Below are 22,098 nucleotides of genomic sequence, written 5' to 3'. Positions count from 1 at the left end.
GGAGCTTGAGTCTTCTTTGCCTCCGACTTCAGTTGCATGATAAGTTTGGCAGAGACAGCACAGAAAACAAGCTGTTGTATCTAATGAAGTCAAAGAACCAACAATTAATGCTCCTGGAGACTGTTGCGAATTACTAGCCTGCCTTTTATGTATTTGCCTTAGTTTGGTAAACTTCTGGTTTTGATGGATGGGAGACATGACTGCTCACTAAAGGATCTGTTAGGATTGATATGTTATCACCTTCTAGTGGAATGAATCCAAAGCTGTGAATCATCCATTTTATCTATTGTAACAAAATGGCCTCATGGCTAATTAGTTGTGCAGTGACACAACTAATGTGCAGCCAGGATTCCAATGGGCAAATTCCTAGAATCAACAATTGGAATTCAGTCATTTCCCCAAGCTTCCATCCAGGGATCAAGTCTTATGAACTTATGGTAGGTGCTGGGAACAAAAGGAAAGCCAGATCTTATCTTGAGTACGTCCTGTCCACCTGCAAGACAAACAGGTGACTAAAATGTAGAAATGTGGGGGCCCCACTAATGAGGAGCTGGTTCTATCTCTGCCTTATAAATTTCATTCGTATTTTATTTCCAAGCTTATATTATCCAAGAGCATTTTTTAAAATGGGTTTTTCATTCTCAGTAAAGAAAAAAAAAACTGTTTTTAATAAGTTCTTGGCATACATTATTCATAGTTTGATATCCATAATGAATACAGAGTTCTAAAAATGAGGACAGTTAAAATCTATCTTAAATTTTATTTTCTGTTCCTTCTAATAGTAACCAACCTTTGATTCCTCCAACTAGCCCCATAAAAGAGAGCAATAACAGATCTCTGCCACTGGTGCAGTCATAAGAAATACTAAGAAGAAAAAAGTTTATTTCCCTGATATGTAAAGCTTATAACCTTGAATCCAAAAGTAGTTTTAGAGTTCTCATTTTTAATGGCAGTCATTCTGGAATAGATGACTGACTTCTGGGCCTCAGCTGAAACTGCACTGCTATGGTTTAGTCTCCTGGGAAACTCAAGTTCATGGTGATGCATGAGCTGTGAGCATCTTTGGAACTGTCCAGAGGGCCTGGGCATGTGGACATCCAGGGAGCCCTGGAGATGCTTCTCCTCAAATGGGCTGATCTGGGTTAGCTTGCTTGTTAACTGTCCTGTGAAACCTCAGTGTACATTGAAACCTGACTATGAAATCGGGACATGGCTGTCCCTGTCATTACAGAGTAATGCGTGACAGTCACTTGGTCTTTCTTCCTGGATCCTCAAAGACCTTCCCCATTTATCTTTATCTTCTAAACATGTTGCAGACAATCAAAATCCATAGAGACATAACTATGTAGGAATTCATGGGAATTGGTCATTGTTTGCACAGGTATAAAATTTTATATACAAAAAATATAATTTTATCTCCAGAAGAATACATATATATATATATATATACATATATACACACACACACACACTCTCTATCTCCCTTTATACAGATATATAGGTATAGATGTAGATATAGCTATATTGTTATATGTACTTGTAGACATATGCATAAATACACAGGTATTTATGTATATATATACTAGATGCACAGATGCATGTCATTCAGGTAATTATTTTATAATTATAAAAGTTTTTATTCTAAAGGAAAATCAGAAAATACAGGTAGAAGTCAAAATTCCCAAAGTGTTATGACTTAACCTAGATGGTAATTTATTTTGTTAGTGTTTATTTCTAGGTATTTTTCTTGATGCATTGATTTCAATTCTTCTTATATTTCTGTACTCAGAAATGTGTATCTCTCTGTTTCACTTAGCTCTATTTCATAAAGTATGTGTTTATTTTATTTGCAAAATATGTGACTACACCAGGCATTATATGCTCAGCTCGCTGGATCATACACCAGGGTGGCTGTTTAACCAGGGATTATACTTGATGTTCTGGTGAAGGGTTTTGTCTTTAAGATCTTTCTCTACCTCAACTGCTTTCTCAAAACAGACTTCTCATAGTAAGTCAATGTGTCAGAATGCTTACTTGCATGTAACTTTTATTTTTGAACATCTGAGATATATATACATATTATGTATGTGTGTGTTTATGTTGGCATCAATGTACTATGTTAGTGATCTGACCTGACTGCGTCTTCTGTTAGTATTTTTACCCATTTTTGAAAATGGTTCAAGCACAATTTTTTTTACCTTTCAGAAATGAAAAATATGACAATGAAAGTATTTTTACTAAGCATGAAAGGAGTAAAGTCTTCTTGCCCAGACCTGGAAGCCACTCTAAATGTTTCTGATGCTCTGTGATGAGTTGCTTTCTATAAACTGAGAAAAATAGTGCTTCTCTATGAACCAAACCCTTTTAGGAGATGAAACTAACCACATGATTTCAGTAAAACATCAGCAAATAAACTCATTGATGTACTTGAGTCCTTTTAATGACTTATCTCCCTAATTATTGAATAACTTGATTTTCAATTTGGTATGACAGCTGGTTTGCAATATAAAATTTTCAAAGGAAGGCAGTGTGTGAATAAGAATATTACATTTGCAGATCTTGTTAACAAACCTAGATTCCATATTCCAGTTATTTGGCAATATGAAAAAAGAAGAATGCAAGTCATTTTTTTTAAAAAGTTCCAGGTGTTTGGTTGGAGGTTTGGTTTTAATGATATGTCTGTCCTTTTTATTTCCAGGCAATGGCTCAAGTCCGAAGACATTCAGAGAATCTCATTGCTTTTCTACAATAAAATATTAGAAAAAGAAGTAAGCTATTTTTTTTCTTCAAAATCGTTTTTCCAAAATACTAGCTTTTAAAAACTCCATCATGAAATTATATTCATGTTTTTTAATGTGACATTTAAACTGCCTTTAACCATATCAGATTTCTTTCTAGCTTTTCCTGTGGTTCTTCTGTGCGAATATTGTTTTACCACATTTCTGGCTACCAAGTTTCTGTCTTTGGCTCGTCACCTCTCTCAACATTCCTGTTAGTTAATGATATCTGTGACATGTGGGGTGAAGGGAAGGGAAGGAGTTAATATCTTGCTCTCTTGGGACTTTCCTGGCCTTCCAGTAATTAAGACTCCTTGCTTCCAGTGTCAAGGGTGTGGGTTTGATCCCTGTTGGGGGAACTAACATCCCACATGCCATGCAGTGTGACCAAAAAAACAACAGTATCTTTGCTTTCTCAGTGGGAAATTTTCTTAGACATAAATGTTTTAAAAGAAAGCAAAACCCCTTCTGACAATACAAATTATTTTAACTTTTTACAAGAGTATGAAAAGAATGAACCCCTGGTTGGGAGAATTAGAAATACCAAACTTTTAACGTTTGGTGCATTTAAATACTTTCACATTATGACTCCTAAAGTAGAGCTGTTTCAGGCACAAGTATATAAGCAGACATAATTTGTACAAGTCAAGCTTAAATCAGGATTTGCTAAAATGAATTATTGTTGCAGAAAGGACAACTGATGTAGGTTGGCCTTATTCGTCTGCCTTTTGTTTCATGTTGATCTAGAAAAAGAGCAGGGTAGAGGTCATTTGTACCACTTTGCTTTGTAATTACAGTCTTAGTTTGAATAAAAGCTACTATAATAATGGCAATAGTCACAGCCCGGATATTAAAACTTCATTGAGAAAATCTAGTTCATTGTTTTATGGATATTGAAAGGATATAGCAAATATCAAAATTACTAATTCCTTCCAAAGCTCATCAAGGTTGGATTTTACAGTGATGCCAAAGCAATCTTTCGTACTAGTTAGTGGTCAAGATCAATTTTCTGCTTCTAAGTCAGGAACTTTGACTACAGACGGTTTAGCAAATTGATGTTTGATACAATTTATTATTGTTATCGAAGAATTTAGAGACTAATGACTACTTATTATTTAAACATTAAATTAGTTCCTTCCTGATAGAAGTCCTTTTCCTTTATTAATACCACAAAGAAATTCCAACTCATGTCTCTACACAGGCCAAGAGAAAGAAGATAAGGGCATAATTGAATACATAAAATATAATCACGTTTCAGCAATTATGTTAGTTTCTTCATCAGCGTTGTAACTTACCCTGACTCTGAAGTCACAAAAGCAACCCAAGGAATATTCTAGTAAACAGAAAGTGATGTTTATTGAAACATGCAGCGTCTGCTGACATTCTCAGAGGCTGCCTTTGAGACTGACTTTAGACAGTGTTGAGATTCAAGCTCACTTCTTGCCCTCCTGTCCCCTGCCTTCTCTGCAGGCCAGCAGGAAGGTTAAAAGGCTGCAAGACAAAAAAGAGAAGCCAGACAACCCAGAGATCCATTATCTGCACCAAAACCCCAGAGGCTAAACCCCCAAAATACATACCTAACTTCCGATAACTTGGGAAACAGTCTGTGCAGACACCCTAATGCAGCCTGCCAGCAGCATTGTTTCAGGGGGTTTCGGTAGGCTTGCCACAAAAACCTTATTTCCTTAAATTTTATCATAGAACCCCTTTGGGAGGAGCAGTAAGTTTGGAAGCCTGGGTCCGGGAGCCAGTCCCCCTGGGTGGAGATGCTGCTGTGCTTGTGTGTCTTTCTGAGAATGTTCATGGGTCATCCTGGTTCGAAGGTTTTTTCATCCAAAACCAGGGACCGTAATAGTTCCTGCTCAGTCCACTCAAAGCACTGCACGTGCCCGGCGGGCCATCACATAGTAAAGGGGACATGTGACGGATCATTGTCATCATGAGTGCAAGGCTGGCTGGCTTTTCCTGCATAACTCGCCAGGGCAGCCTCGGGCGGGTAGCTGCACTGGTCAGCTTACGATCCTGGATGTTGAGGAAAGCCATGTGGACCAGCCGATTCCACAGCATGAGGAGAAAGAATCCAACAGCACGGCCCAGACGGGCCAACAAATGTTCACAGAGAGTGGAGCCTGCTGGTCTGGTCTTGTAACTTCACTCACCACCTCTCAATAATATAATAAAAGAGTAAAATGGATAAATAAAACGAGCAAACTGCATTTCCTCCATACTCTTCAAAGTCAAGTACCCCTCTATGGAAAGCCACTTGCTTTCCCCAAGTAGCCGTGGAACTCAGACCCTCCGGGGAACCAGGGTGCCTGCTTGCTCCTGGTACCTTAAGATTGCTCTCTCGTGTCTCTGGCCAGGCGCTCTGTCTCCTTGCTGGAGGGGTCCAGTTACCTCTAAATGGGCTTCTGAACGGGTCGACTGGTAAAAACCGTGGTCCGGAGTCCCTCTCACAGCTCGTCTGGAGGGAGGAAGTGCGCATTGTCAGGGATGAACAGCTGTTGTCCTTAGCTCGTTTTCTGCTACCGCCTGCAAGTGTGATGCTTGAACTGGGCACAGTTAGGCTGCTGGGGGCTTGTTTCAGCCCTTCTCTCGGAGGACCGTCATTCCTGATTTCTTTTCTCCCCTCAGTACCGAGCCACCGCACTGCCGGCCTTCAAGTATTACGTGACTTGCGCTTGCCTCATCTTCTTCTGCATCTTTATTGTTCAGGTTCTGGTCTTACCCAAGTAAGTACATGCGGTTCACCATTGGGATGTTCACTGGGCGTGCCTTTCCCCCGGACTCAGCTATACTAAAGTTATACTATATAGAGGATAACTAGACTCAGTTACACTATATACAAGAGCATGCACATTTCCCAACAGAGCACTTATGTAACAAGGGTCGGGGAAAGGGTAGGGGGAAAGGTGGGGGGCAGGATGGGAGACAGTGTGGGGCTGGGGAGGTTAATTCAGGATCTGTGAGGCTGAGGGCCCCTGTGTCTTAGTTATAGTAATTTTGACTTTTCAAAGTGGCCCTGTAGATTCACCTTACAGGGATTTTTTTTTTTAAATAAATAGAATCATTTCACTTTATTTCCATATTATTCTGATACCCATGTCTAAGAAATGTAACCCAGTACCTTTACCCAGAAAGAGCAGAATCACTAGATATTGTTTCTAATAAACAAACATTATTGTGTACTGAAGACAGAGCCTGCCCTGGGCTCAGTTTGGCCAGCGTCCATTCTGATTCCATGTTCTGCTCCCTGAAGCCCATCAGCTCCGCCATCTCCGACTGTTATGAGTCACCGTCCAGCAGTCTCCCAGGAGATCCCTGGGTATAGGTGGGAGAACTGAGTGACCAGAGCTCCCACTTCACCACCTCCTGGTAAAAATCCAATCACTCTAGGATTCCTCCATAGACTTTGCTCTTGAATCTTGTGAAAGTGTTAATCGCTCAGTGGTGTCCAACTCTTTGTGACCTCATGGAATTTAGCCCGCCAGATTCCTCTGTCCATGGGATTCTCCAGGCAAGAATGCTGGAGTGGGTAGCCATTCCCTTCTCCAGGGGATCTTACACACCCAGGGATGGAACCCAGGTCTCCTGCGCTGCAGGCAGATTCTTTACCATCTGAGCTACAAGGAAATCTTAATGAGTGCAGTAATACAGTGCTTCGTAATACAGTTCTTTCTCATCATGAAATCTAAAGGAAAGGAAAACTCTGTCTATCTTTAATAACTGGGGATTAGAAATAAATTTAAGCAAAATTTCTTTCCTATCATCATTGCCTCTTTTGTAAAGGCTACAGTTATCATTTTCGGTCCACTTGGAGTGAGTTGACTGATTGCGTTTCACTTCAGCGGTGCAGCCAGCATTTGTGGGCAACTTGAATTGCTGCAGCAGGGTGACAGTTTGTCTCACAAACATGCTGAGCAAACTAGAAAGAAATGGTCTTCCTTTCCCTCCGTACCCCATGGGATGCTTTTCCGGGCACCGAGCCAATACAAGGCAAAGCATCACTTCTATGTGTACAATCCCAAAACTACCTGCCCCCTTTTAGAAGTGGTGAACCTGGTCATCCCCTTCCCCCCATCAATGAGCGTTGAATGAATTTGTTCAGTGAGTTCTTCCTTTAGACTTACACAATCGTCAGTGGAATCTGCCAAGGTCAACCTGTCAGTTTTCCACTGGAAATAAAAGATGCTAACAAAGTAAGCTCTGCACAGACAAGGCTTATTGAGCAGCAGGACGGCAGGGCATGCAAACAGGGATGCGGCTGAAACAAGTATCGCCAAGGGGACGGGCCCTTATTTCTAAAGCAGAGGGATTCATTTGCTGCATCTTCCTATTGGATGAGTGTTTTTATATCTTCTACATCACAATTAAGACAGCGTTTATCCCCGATTGCTGGGAGGGGAGAAAGTGATTAAGGCGTTACAAAAGACAATGCCAAAACAAAGACGAAAAGACTTCCGGGAACCAGGGAAAACATTTCGTGGAATTACCCCTAAAAAAAAGGAAAAAACAAGTTGGTGTCTTTTCTGTCTTTGCTTTTATTTATTTAAGTTTTTGTCTCTTTTCTGTTGCATTGTTTTATGAGAACCCATCAAAGTTCGTTCCCTTGAGCATCATTACAAATTACTGGGTTTCTCTTGAGCAACAAGTTGGATTTTGAGCATGAAAATTGTGAAATAGGTGTGGGTTACAGTTCCCTTTTTGTGTTGGCAGTTAGAAAGCTCAGAGTGAGATCTTTGGATACCTCTCACAGGGAAACTTTACACCTACACTTTGAATACTGGCCTCCTAGTATATTATGTCTTTTTCCTTCATTTTTCTTTCATGTTAATATCCTAATTTTTCTTTTTTTTCTTTTTAAAAATCCTTGCTGTGAAATACTACAAAGATACAGAAAAATACAGAACATAATATAATAGAAATGCATTGCACACAATCCGTATATCAGAAATGTTGAGCCTGCATCATATTGACTATACGTATGTTTCTGTGCTCCTGGGGACTGTATTCATTGGGTTTGCTTCCTGCAAACAGTATCTGTTGTTACTGTGTTTTTGTTTTTTTAATGTATTCATTCAGTCTGATGTCTTTTGTATATTAATGTGAGTTTATTCCATTTGTATTTGATTCTTTTATTGATGCCTGCTGACTCACTCCTACTCTCTTATTTTATGTTTTGTTTACTCTGCTTTTCTTTGGTTTCCTCCACTCCCCACATCCCCCATCTTCTTAACCACTAAAGGATTGATCAAGTTTGCTCTATTCTTATTTTTCCTTTACTGGTTGGGAAATACATATATATATGGAGAGAGAGAGGAGCAAGAAGGGGGATCCTACGTATTTTTCTTTCTATAATTGCCATTGAAATTTTAACACTTCTTAATTTAATAAATTACAAAGTTGATCATTATGTCTCTTCCATATAATTATTTCTTAGAATTTTAGTTCCAGATGGTAACTGTAGTCAATATTTATTTAGACTTCCCTGCCTTCTTTATCATTTTATTTGTTCATCAGTGCTTTGTAAAAATTATTTCTTCCTTCAAGTTTATTTTCCTTCTTGTTGATGTGTAACATTTATTAGTTCTTTTATTTAATATCTGTGAGTAGTGGCAGCTCCTATTTTTGTCTCTATTAAAATGTCTTTATCTGCTTTCTTTTAATTTCCTCTTGAACAATAGTGTGAGTATAAAATTCTTATTTTCCCTTAGTATTTTGATATTATTGCATTGAATTTCAGCTTCTATTGTTGCTAAGGAATGTCTTCTGTCAACCCCATTGCATTCTTTTATAGGTAATGGGTCTTTCCTCTTTGTATTCTTTTCAGGTTTGTTTTTTGGAGGATGGGGAGGGAGGCTTGGTTTTCACTATATTGTTTCTAGATATGCATGGGTTCTTAATTCCCTAAGTGACCAGATGTGATCTTTTTTTTCCACCTGAGGATTCATGTCTTTGCTTAGTTCTTACCAATCCTCAGCCTGTATTACTTCGCATATGGCTTCTCCTCCTTTGTTTGTTCTTTCCTCCTGAAACTTTTTAATTGTTTGTTGCACTGTTCATTCCGTGCTCCGGGTGCTGCAATTTTCCTTCAAAGTTCCCACCTCTTTACTTCTTTGTGATGCATTCTGGTGAATATTTCATCCACAATGAGTTTATAATCTCAGTGATCATGTTTTCATATTTAAGAAGTCTACTTTTTTTTTCATTTATTTTTATTAGTTGGAGGCTAATTACTTTACAATACTGTAGTGGTTTTTGTCATACATTGACATGAATTAGCCATGGATTTACATGTGTTCCCCATCCCGATCCCCCCTCCCACCTCCCTCTCTACCCGATCCCTCTGGGTCTTCCCAGTAAGAGGTCTACTTTTTATCTGTTGTTTTTCAGTCACTAAGTTGTGTCTGACTCTTTGTGATCCCCATGGACTGCAGCACTCCAGGCTCCCCTGTTCTTCACTGTCTCCCAGAGTTTATTCAGACTCATGTCCATTGAGTCAGTGATGCTGTCCAACCATCTCATCCTCTGTCACCCCATTTTCCTCCTGCCCTTCCTGATATCTCAAATGGTAAAGAGTCTGCCTGCAATGCAGGAGACCTGGGTTTAATCCCTGGGTCAGAAAGATCCCCTGGAGCAGGGAATGGCAACCCACTCCAGTATTCTTGCCTGGAGAATCCCATGGACAGAGGAGCCTGGCAGGCTACAGGCCATGGGACCACAAAGAGTCAGACATGACTGAGTGACATTTTATCTGAGATTTTCTTATAATTCTGTATTTTGCCTATGCATATATTTTCTCCTCTTATTTTCAGATTTTAAAACATATTGTATGAAATTACCACATGTTTCCTTCTGGTATTTATGCTTCACAAATGCAGGAATTCTGTTACCTACTCTTGCTGTGGTCCCTCTCATGGCCGTGTGTCTTCTTGGATCATCTATAATTTTAGCTGTGAGTTCATCAAAGCAAGGGTTTGGGTCCAGGGTAGTCTCATGTTTTCTGAGTTGTGAAGGCATCACTGTGATAGGTTTTCACTGTATCTCTGCCAGGTATGTCTGGGGTTCACCAGTTCCAAGCCACAGTATTTTTTGGAAATCCTTAGGTCTAGGTTCCTTCACTAAATAGGTCGTGTGAATTTGATTAGCCCTTTAACGTGGATCACAATTGGGGATCTCAAGTTTTCCAAGGTTACTCTTTTTCCATTTGGGACCCTACATAGTCAGTGTCCCTGAAAATTAGTTGGATATAGTTTTTATGTTTCCTGTTTCCTGATAGGATAGCACTTTATGCTTCTGACTTGATTCAAGAGCTCAGTACTAATTTTCCATTAAGAAAATCCTGTAAGCATCACCAACCTTGCATTGACATTAAATCTCACACTTACTTCATGGCAGGTGTCTGCCCCTGGTTCCTCCCAAGCCATTTAGCATCAACACCTCTCAGCATCAGCTTTCAATTCCCTCTGTGTATCTAGGGTATTCTTGTCTTTGCTCTGAGTGTGTCTATTTAAAAGTAATAAGTCTGTTATACTTTATGAAGCATATGTATTGAGATAATATGCTTTTCACTTTTTCTGACATGCCCTCACTTGTTTTCAAATACACTGGATTATAGTTTCATTTTACTTTGTCTGTTCTCCTTTTTGTAAACTGCCTGTTTTTTTTTAAAACAGGAGAGATATGTTGAAATGAGTGAGTAAACGAATAAAGTACTGAGTGAATGAATAACTGGTAACAGGGAGATGTGATCTTGAAAGGACTGGTAAAGGGAAGTGTTTTCATGAAAGAGGGCCTTCCATCATCCATTTTGGACCCATAATTTTTCAAACTGGCTCTTAGGATTTAAGCAGGTATAATTAAATTATTAGCTGGCTCCTCTTTTTGGAGTTGTTCTCTCATTTCTGTCTGCCTTGTACTATAACTTTATCAGAAATGTGGTGTGCATGTGTGCTAAGCCGCTTCAGTCATGTCTGAGTCTTTGTGGCCTCATGAACTATAGCCTACCAGGCTCCTCTGTCCATAGGATTCTCCAGGCATATACTGGAGTGTGTGGCCATGCTCTCCTCCAGGGGGTCTTCCTGACCCAGAGATCAAACCTGCATCTCTCACATCTCCCGTATTGGCAATCAGATTCTTTACTACTAGCACCACCTGGAAAGCCCATCAGAAATGTAAGCTACCTTAAAAGATCAGAAATGATTAAGCAGGAATTTTTGCCTTTTTTAGTAGTTTCATTCGTATTGCCTGTAAACTAAATAGATTATGTTAAATCAGTCATAGCAGTTATTAAAATAAGAATGATATTTTTGTAATAATGTTCAGTGAAATATGATGTGTTTCATTAACCCAAGCAAAATCAAGAATAATGACATTTTCCTTAAGGAAAATTAATAGTGAATTACAATCTTAACATCTTAGAACTATTATTTCTACTGAGATTCTTTAATATGCATTCTGTTACTCATGTCAGTAATTAATGCTCTTTAATGATTTAATAATGATTTCAAAAGAGTCATTTTTATTTTGCTTTTATCTTCAAAAAGGAAACAAATAGGAAACAGTTTAATTTTTCTAAAAGCAAGTGATGGATAATGACTATTTTGGAGGCAGTTTTGCTTTGGGAGGCAAGCAGAGTTGTGGGCCCCCAAACCATGTTCAGTCCCTCAGTCATATCTGACTCTGCAACCCCACAGACTGTAGCCCACGAGGCTCCTCTGTCCATGGGATTCTCCAGGCAAGAATACTGGAGTGGCTTGCCATTTCCTTCTCCAAAGGATCTTCCTGACCCAGAGATCAAACCTGCATCTCCCATGTCTCCTGCATTGCAGGTAGATTCCTTACCCATTAAGCCATTGGTCATACTAGATATCATGAAAGTGAGTTGTTTCTTGCATTATCTTAATGCACTGGATATTAATCTTGTGGGGGGCAGGAGTGGGAAAGGAAAGGAAAAGAGAGAACAGAAAGAAAGAAAAGAAAGCAAACAGAAAATGAAGCAAGATCATTCTCACTGTGCAAGATAAATGAACCATGTAGCTTTTACTGAACTGAACAATATTTTACTCTGAATTCAAGTCCTCTGAACGTATAGACATGCCTCATAGTTGTTAGCTTGAATGGAAGTTAATGGTTTAGTATGCTCACTTGCTCAATCATGTCCGACTCTTTGCAACCCCATGGACTACAGCCCCCCAAGCTGCTCTGTCCATGGAATTTACCAAGCAAGAATACTGGAGTAGGTTGTCATTTCTTTCTCCAAATGGTTTCGTTCCCTCCCCATAATCTAAGACCAGAAGTTTCTTGGATTCCCTAGGGACCTTGGGTCCCTCCAGCACACACTCTGCTTTCCCTAGACTTTGGTCCTCATCTTCACTGTCTAAGATGGCAGTATCCTGTGCGGAGCATAGGATAGAGGAACAGACCCAGAAGCAGAGTGAAAAAGGCATTTAAAACTGTCATCTCTGAAGATACCTCCCAGGAGGTATGAGGATACATCATGACACTTTGGTCTATAACCCAAGACAGATCTTAGTCACCTGGGTGAACCTAGCTGCAAGGGAAGCTGGAAAATGTCACCTTTAGTACATGTAACAGGACACCCATCTGAAAATTCTATTATCAAGAAAAAGTGCATTTTGTGGGAATCAGTGCTCACTCCAGGAGTGTGTGGCTGCCTGTATGTCACTTATATAGTAAGATTTGAGGGACAGTGATGATAAAAAGGAGGCTGAGTGTGTCTTTACTCAACAAAACCGGCCATTACACTTTTACTTTGTGTCTGAGCTAAACTCTGAGCATTTTTATCAAAAAGAGAAATTCTTAGGAGATACTTTATACTTTGTATTTGGGCTATATTCTGAGCATTTGTAATAAAAATAGAAATTCATGAGAAATTCATGCATGCATTCAGTCCATCATTTATGGAATCACCCAACAGTTCTGTATCAAGCTACTTTATACCAGACTTGGTTATAGAGATGCCGGGGAAGTAACAGTGACCCCCAAAATCCTCTCCCTCATACAGCTTGAATTCTATGAAGAGGCACAGCAATAACGTAATAAACAAATATTAATAATTCAGTGGTGATAAGCTTTCAGAAAAATTAAGACAGGATCCTGTAGAGTGAGGGAAGGTGGTGTTTCAGATGAGGGCTCTCAGGGAAGGCATCATGGATTGAGTGATGTGGAAGAGAAGTCTGAATGAATTGAAATGGTAAGCGTGAATATCTGGCAGGAGAACATTCTAGATGATGGAGGCCATGCATGTGTTCAGGGACCAACACAGAGGCAGGGGCTGGGAGCAGAGTGATCCAGGGAGAGTGTGGAAATGGCATCATAGGGGTAGTGAGACCAGTAGGTTGAGTTACCCCCACAGGGCTGACTGAATGCTGGAGAGCTTTGGACTGAAGGCTGAGTGTAAGGGGAAGCCCTGGGAGGTTATCAGCTGAGGACGGGCACTAGTTGTGCTTGAAGTGTTGTTCTTGATGCTCTGGAAGGGGGTGGGTGAAAATAGGAAGACCATATAAGGAGATAGTTTGTACCCGAGCAGCCACGGAGATGTAAAAAGTGGTCCAATTCTGGGACATGTTACAAAGAGTGATGAGGGAAGTCTTGCTATTGGATGGGAGATGAAGACTAAGAGAAACCTCAGTTCTGTAGGGTCTTGTTTGTTTGTTGTTGTTGTTGGCCTGGACAACAAGGAAAAATTGGACAGCCGTTTACAGAGTGGGAGACTCCTGGGGAAGGAACAAGTCAGAGGGAAGCGTAGGATGAAGGGCTCGGTTCAGAGCATCGAAGACATGTGTGTGCGTGTTAATATTAGCATCCAGGAGATGGGGCTTCATGGAGGGAGGGAGGGTGTGTGAGAGCCCGTGGTTCGTGAGTGGAGTCAGGATGGACAGAGTCATAATTTGGAAAGATCAACACATAGGTAATATTTATAAACCTGGGAGGAGATGAGCTCTACTAAGGAGTGTACAAAGAGAAGACCATGGGACCTTCAGAAAATTCGAGTCTTGGCCCTTGTTGTTGGCATGGAGTGGAAACGCTTTACTCTGCCAAGTATAACTCCTTCTCCCTGTCCATCATCACAAGACCTTCAAGTGGCCAGAACATGTCAATTCCGTAAGTCCTATTATTGGAGAGAGGCTGTAATAATCTATAATGGTGATGAATATTTAAATGCATTGTCTCCTTTATCACCTTTCAATTCTTTTCTTTTTTTAGCAAATTCTTTTTTATTTTGAGATTCTATCACCTATCACTTAAAGAGAGAGGGGGAGATTTTTATTATTTCATGCTAACGTACAAGTTTTTTTTTTTTTCCCTCTCTATTCTTATTGTCCTAACTAAATACCATGTAACATGTGAACAGATCATTGATAAGAGAGTCTACATCAGTCCTGGGGGGAGCAAGCTGGATATCTCCTGTCAGCAAGCATGCTTCCTCTCTCTGTCAAGACCCCCTGTAAGCAATAAACTAGCGCCCTGTAAGCAGTAAAATAAACTGAAGGAAAAAAGCAAAAGGAGAAAGGACCTTGTCTCAAATAGCCTTTTCCATATGTTGTAACAATGCACTGAATTAAAGTGCCTAAGTCAAAAATGACCACTAAAAAGTGTAATTTTTCTTGCCTCCTGATAGCAGAGAGTCGAGTTTGCTTTTCAGTGAGTATATAGATCAATTATGCCTGTAAGTTAAAAAAAAAAAAAAAAGGCTTTGCAACCAGAATGTTAATTAAAATTGATTGCATTACACAAACAACTCGGTATGCTTAATGAGCCTGAACATGCTTTTGATAGAACAGGCAGGATAAATGGTTATAATTAAGGACTTTTGACCAACCATGACTTTGATCATGGTAATTCTTGTTCGCTGGGATGAGGGTTACATCCAGCCCAACAACAGTGCCAATGTGCCGTGGACTGGAGCAGTAGACAGCCCCCCCAGGGAAGCAAGCCACAGAGCTCTGGATCTCAGGTTGTGATGTCATGTTCTCATACAAGATCATGTCAGCTGCACCCGGAGACAGTTGTACTTCTTCCTGTCCAATCTAGTGCTTCTTATTTCATTTTCCTGCCTAATTTCCCGGGCTAGAAGCTCCAGTACAGTGTTCCATAGATGAAGCCTTGGCACACATATATTCTTGTTCATGATCTTGGAAGGAAAACGTCCAGTCCTTCATCATTAAATATGATGTTATCTGTGTGTTTTTCATAGATGCCTTTTATCAGGAGAAGGAAAATCCCTTTCATCATGGTCTGTTGAGTGTTTTTACAACGAAAGGGTGTTGGACTTCATCATGTTGATCTATTGAGATAATCGTTTGAGGCTTTTTCCCCTTATTCTATTAATATAGTGTATCACATTAATTGATTTTCAGGTATTAAACCAGCCTTGCCTTTCTCAGATAAATCCTACTTGGTCATGGTATATGTAATCCTCTTCATGTGTGACTAGATTTGGTTTGCTAATATTTTGTCAAGGACTTTTGAATCTAAATTCACAAGAGATACTGGTCTCTAGTTTTTTTTTCTTGTGCCATCCTCATCTGGTATTGGTATAGGGTGATAGTGGCTTCATAGAATCACTTAGTAACTGTCCCATCCCCTTTATCTTCTAGAGGAGTTTGTGGAAAAAGTAGTATAAATTCTTCTTTAAGAGTTTTGTAAAACTCAGCAATGAAGCCATCTGGGCATGCGCTTTTCCTTGTGAGTAGTTTTTATTTTTGTTTTGTTTTTAAATTGCTAATTCAGTTGCTCATTTATAGATTTATTCAGATTTCTCATTTCTTATGAAGTCATGTTTGGTAGTTTGTCTCCAATCATATACTTTTAAGCCTATTCATTTCTGCTTTACTGGGCACTTGTCATTCATTTCAGCAGGACACAAACAGTTTGTGGTGTCAGGGCCAGTTTTTTCCCTTAACAACCTCGTATCTTCCTTTAATGGATTCTTACTGTTGAGAAAAAAGCAAACTAGATACATCCAGAAAAAAATATCACCAGATGCTCTTCACCATGTCCCGTGGATTATTGTGAGATGTGAGAGTCACATTTTAGGACACTTGTTGTTTTTTCAGGCTCTAATGTAGCTGTTTGACATGACTCCAGAATGCCCAGGATCTCTATCAAACATGTTATGGTGGAATAATTATTCCTAAAAACAGACACATTTTAGAAAACAGGAGTCCATGGAACTTAACTGTAGTACAAGAATCTTTTATTTAAATCATGATTCATAAAATAAATTATGTGATTTTAAAGTAGATCAACCCATGATAATTTTTGTTAAATCTGTTATGATTTTTGTAATTAAAGGCCAATGTAATCAGTCATCCATTCATAAGGAAATTGATATATGGCATATCCTATGGAATATGTAGGTATTTTATGCATAGTTCTAATAAAAACTGAATGGTTTGCTCTTTCTTCAAAGGAAGAGGGAAGACAGTTGGAGAAGCAACTGATGGTAACCATTCTTAGGTTTCAATCTGATCACTAATGCTATCATACTACCTAGAAAAAAAAAAAACTTTAGTTATTGGATTAGAGTTCTATAGAGAAAACAGAAATGGCCTCAGGAATTTCATCAAGGGAATTTAATACAATGAAGTGTTTACAGATGAGGGCAAAGCTGAGAAGTCAAACAGGAGATGGCAAAGAAGCCAAGAGGTGAGCAAAGCAGCGAATTGTACCAGCCTAGGTGGGAGGACACAGGATGGATGCAGTCTCACCAGAAACGTAGGATCCGAGAGCCATGGCCACCAGGATGCTTCCCTGACAGGGGTGTGGACCGCGTAGACAGCAGTAGATGCAGCTCGTTCAGAGAATGACTGTTAAATAGAGAAGAAGCAGAAATACCCAGGCTTCCTTCTGCTCCCCTCCCAGTCTTTCCCCACCACTTCCCACTGGCCAAACCTTGTTAGAACCAGTTGGCAAAGAATCTGGAAAACGGAGTTTGTAGGAGATGGGATGGAAAAGTGTTTGAAAACAAACAGGAAATTAGCAGCACATTTAGTGACAAATATTCACAAATTTGTTGAAATACATCTGTAAACAGCAAGAAGAATAAATATAAATAACACCACATGTGGTATATCATACTCAAACGGCTGAAACCAAAGAAAAAAGAAAGAAAGGAAAAAAAAAAAAAAACTTAAATGCAGTCCAAGGAAAAAAAGACATTGTGAATGTGACGGATCAGTAATGGAAATGTTGACTGACTTCTCATCAGAAACACTGATATAAACATATTCAATCTGGGACTAAATATTCAATAAAAATATTCCTTTTTTAAAAATGAGATGAAAGCCATTTGGCAAATGAAAGAAAGCTGGAGGAATTCATCACCAGCAAACCTATATGGGGGATCGGGATGGGGAATACATGTAAATCCATGGCTGATTCATGTCAATGTATGACAAAAACCACTACAATATTGTAAAGTAATTAGCCTCCAACTGATAAAAATAAATGGAAAAAAAAAATGCTAATGGAAGTTCTTTAAGCTGAACTGAAATGATACCAGAGGCAAATTTGAATCTATATAGGAAGGAATGAAGAGAAGAACGTGCTCTTAATATGTGAGCATATAAGACCATATGTTTATATGGTATTAATTTTTCTAAAAGATAACTGATCATTTAATGCAAAAAATAATAGCTACACTAAGTATTCTGATGCAGAGAAGAGTGGGATTACATTGTTGTCAGTTCAGTTCAGTTCAATTGCTCAGTCATGTCTGACTCTTTGTGACCCCATGGACTGTAGCACCCCAGGCTTCCCTGTCTATCATCAACTCCCGGAGCTTGCTCAAACTTAAGTCCATCGAGTCGGTGATGCCATCCAACCATCTCATCCTCTGTCATCCCCTTCTCTTCTTGCCTTCAGTCTTGTGCAGTATCAGGGTCTTATCCAGTGAGTTAGTTCTTCACATCAGGTGGCCAAAGTATTGGAGCTTCAGCTTCAGCTTCAGTCCTTCCAATCAATATCCAGGATTGATTTTCTTTAGGATTGACTGGTGTGATCTCCTTGCAGTCCAAGGGACTCTCAAGAGTCTTCTCGAACACCATAGTTCAAAAGCATAAATTCTTCAGTGCTCAGCTTTCTTTTTATATTGTTGTCAGGACCTTATATATTTTTGAAGGGGTACAATATTAATGTTAAATAGCTTCTGATACATTAATCGTGTATATTTTATATCTTGAGCAATCACTAAAAAATACACAAAGAGGTATAGCTAACAAATCAATAGAAAGAAATTAAAATCCTGTGAAAATATTAATGAAAAATGGCAATAAGGGAGAAACAGAACCAAAAAGACATGAGACAGACAGAAAACAAATAGTAAAATGGGACGCTTATAATGAAGAATTGCATCTAATGTCATGGACCACACTATGCGAACAAAGCAGAAGGACAACAGACAAAAGATGGTCATATGATAGATTTATTATTAAATGTACAAGGACTAAACACTCCAAATAAAAGCATGATGAAGCCATATCCTGCCTACAAGAGATGCTCTTTAAGCAGAGAAGGAAGTTAGGTTGGAATTAAAAGGGTGGAAAATAGAGATCATGTAAACAGTAAGTTAAGAACGTTACCATCCATATGTTGATATCAGACAAAGTAGACATGGAGGCAAGAAGTATGAACAAAGATAAAGAGCAGCTTTGAAAATTAACAAAAGCTTAAATTTATCAGAGAACATAAAATCATTAAATGGTATATACTTAAAAACACAGCTATAAAATACTTGAAAAAAACCTCAAGAACACAAAGAGAGAATTAGACAAACCAATAACTAGAATTGGTTGTTTAATATTCCTTTTATATCCCTTGTTAGACATAAGAGTATTGAAAACCTGGGTAAGATTAGCTTCCTATGAATTAGCATTCATAGAACACTAACTCCAACAGCAAAATACATGTTATTTTAAACTACATATGGAACATTGACCAAGACGTGACATAAAATCATCTCAACAAATTTGAAATGATTGAAATGTGAAAACTAGGAAAACTTATAGACATATCTAACCACACCGACATCAACTTAAAATTGAAAACATAGAATATCTAAAACTAATCCCAAAAGACTGTTCTATACATCTGTGTCTATTTTGCTATCTCGCATATAGGGTCATTTTTAACATCTTTCTAAATTCCATATATATGCATTCAGTTCAGTTCAGTCGCTCAGTCATGTCCAACTCTTTGCGACCCCATGAATCGCAGCACGCCAGACCTCCCTGTCCATCACTCCCGGAGTCCACTCCCGGAGTCCACTCAAACTCATGCCCCTCGAGTCGGTAATGCCACCCAGCCATCTCATCCTCTGTCGTCCCCTTCTCCTCCTGCCCCCAATCCCTCCCAGCATCATGGTCTTTTCCAATGAGTCAACTCTTTGCATGAGGTGGCCAAAGTATTGGAGTTTCAGCTTCAGCATCAGTCCTTCCAATGAACACCCAGGACTGATCTCCTTCAGGAGGGACTGGTTGGCTCTCCTTGCAGTAGTATACTATATTAGTGTTTTTCATTCTGACTTACTTCACTCTGTATAATAGGCTCCAGTTTCATCCACCTCACTAGAACTGATTCAAATGTATTCTTTTTAATGGCTGAGTAATATTCCATTGTGTATATGAACCACAACTTCCTTATCCATTTGTCTGCTGATGGGCATCTAGGTTGCTTCCATGCCCTAGCTATTATAAACAGTGCTGCAATGAACATTGGGGTATACATGTCTCTTTCAATTCTGGTTTCCTCAGTGTGTATGCCCAGTAGTGGGATTGCTGGGTCATATGGCAGTTCTATTTCCAGTTTTCTAAGGAATCTCCACACTGTTCTCCATAGCGGCTATACTAGTTTGCATTCCCACCAACAGTGTAAGAGGGTTCCCTTTTCTCCACACCCTCTCCAGCATTTATTGTTCATAGACTTTTGGATAGCAGCCATTCTGACCGGTGTGAGATGGTACCTCATTATGGTTTTGATTTGCATTTCTCTGATAATGAGTGATGTTGAGCATCTTTTCATGTGTTTGTTAGCCATCTGTATGTCTTCTTTGGAGAAATGTCTGTTTAGTTCTTTGGCCCATTTTTTGATTGGGTCATTTATTTTTCTGGAATTGAGCTGCAGAAGTTGCTTGTATATTTTTGAGATTAATTCTTTGTCAGTTGCTTCATTTGCTATTATTTTCTCCCATTATGAAGGTTGTCTTTTCACCTTGCTTATAGTTTCTTTTGTTGTGCAAAAGCTTTTAAGTTTCATTAGGTCCCATTTGTTTATTTTTGCTTTTATTTCCATTACTCTGGGAGGTGGGTCACAGAGGATCCTGCTGTGATTTATGTCGGAGAGTGTTTTGCCTATGCTTTTCTCTAGGATTTTTATAGTTTCTGGTCTTACATTTAGATCTTTAATCCATTCTGAGTTTATTTTTGTGAATAGTGTTAGAAAGTGTTCTAGTGGTTTTACAAGTGGTTGAACAGTCTTCCCAGCACCATTTGTTAAAGAGATTGTCTTTTTTCCATTGTATATTCTTGCCTCCTTTGTCAAAGATAAGTTATTCATAGGTGCGTGGATTTGTCTCTGGGCTTTCTATTTTATTCCATTGATCTATATTTCTGTCTTTGTGCCAATACCATACTGTCTTAATGACTGTAGCTTTGTAGTATAGCCTGAAGTCAGGCAGGTTGATTCCTCCAGTTCCATTCTTCTTTCTCAAGATTGCTTTGGCTATTCGAGGTTTTTTGTAATTCCATACAAACTGTGAAATTATTTGTTCTAGTTCTGTGAAAAATACCATTGGTAGCTTGATAGGGATTGCATTGAATCTATAGATCGCTTTAGGTAGTATACTCATTTTCACTATATTTATCCTTCCAGTCCATGAGTTTGGTATATTTCCCCATCTATTTCTGTCATCTTTGATTTCTTTCATCAGTGTTTTATAGTTTTCTGCATATAAGTCTTTTGTTTCTTTAGGTAGATTTATTCCTAAGTATTTTATTCTTTTCATTGCAATGGTGAATGGTGACTGTTTCCTTAATTTCTCTTTCTGTTTTCTCATTGTTAGTGTATAGGAATGCAAAGGATTTCTGTGGACTCTGTGAGAGTAGGCGAGGGTGGGATGATTTGAGAGAATAGCATTGAAACATGTATATTATCATATGTGAAACAGATCGCCAGTCCTGGTTCAATGCATGAGACAAGGTGCTCAGGGCTGGGGCACTGGGATGACCCTGAGGGACGGGATGGGGAGGGAGGTGGGAGGGGGTTCAGGATGGGGAACACATGTACACCCATGGCTGATTCATGTCAATGTATGGCAGAAACCACTACAATATTGCAAAGTAATTAGCCTCCAATTAAAATAAATAAATTTAAAAAAAGTAAGCCACCAAATAATGTGCATTTAGAGCCCATTTTGAAAAATAGGAAAAAAGACTAGAAGGAAATGCAATAAAAAATTAACTTCTCTATAAAAAAAATTAAAAAATAAAAGTTTGACTCCTAAAAACAAATAAAATAAAACTAATCCCTACTATTTCAGTGTTAAACTATATACTTCTGAATAAACTAGTCAAATAAAAAATCACAAGACAATGTGTATGTATGGCTGAGTCCCTTCACTGTTCACTGGAAACTATCACAGCATTGTTAATTGGCTATACCTCAATACAAAAATACAAAATGTACAGAGGTGAGAGTTGGACCATAAAGAAGGCTGAGCACTGAAGAATTGATGCTTTCAAATTGTCGTGCTGGAGAAGACTCTTGAGAGGCCCTTGGACTGCAAGATCAAACCAGTTAATTCTAAAGGAAATCAACCCTGAATATTGATTGGAAGGACTGATGCTGAAGCAGAAGCTCCAATACTTTGGCCACCTGATGGGAAGAGCCGACTCATTGGAAAAGACCGTGATGCTGGGAAAGATTAAAAGCAAAAGAAGAAGGGGGCAGCAGAGGATGAGATGGCTAGATAGCATCACAGACTCAGTGGACATTAATTTGAGCAAACTCCAGGAGATACTGACAGACAGAGAAGCCTGGCATGCTGCAGTCCATAGAGTCCCAAAGAGTCAGATATGACTTAACGACTGAACAACACTAAATAAAATGTTTTTTTTTAAAAACTCAGTTTTTCAAAAGAATGGATAAAGAAGATGTGTATGTATAACGGAATGTCATCGTTGCTTAGGCACTCATGTCCAACTGTTTTGCAACCCCGTGGACTGTAGCCCACCAGGCTCCTCTGTCCATTGGAGTTCCTAGGCAAGAACACTGGAGTGGGTTGCTCTTCCTTTCTCCA

General features: G+C 39.1%; 1 protein-coding gene across 1 annotated transcript in view; it reads left to right on the top strand.

Annotated features, from left to right (window-relative positions):
• Positions 1-22,098, top strand: part of ADCY2 (adenylate cyclase 2) — a 455,550-nt gene that overhangs the window by 340,838 nt on the left and 92,614 nt on the right. Inside the window, exons 13-14 of the mRNA XM_061129349.1 lie at positions 2,699-2,768; positions 5,412-5,509. Coding sequence (XP_060985332.1) covers positions 2,699-2,768; positions 5,412-5,509 — 168 coding nt within the window. The remainder of the gene's footprint in view (positions 1-2,698; positions 2,769-5,411; positions 5,510-22,098) is intronic.

The sequence above is a fragment of the Dama dama genome, chromosome 25 (assembly GCF_033118175.1).
Source record: "Dama dama isolate Ldn47 chromosome 25, ASM3311817v1, whole genome shotgun sequence".
Classification (NCBI taxonomy): domain Eukaryota; kingdom Metazoa; phylum Chordata; class Mammalia; order Artiodactyla; family Cervidae; genus Dama; species Dama dama.
The sequence above is the reverse complement of the archived record's forward strand: the minus strand, read 5'-3'. Positions and strand labels throughout refer to the sequence as shown.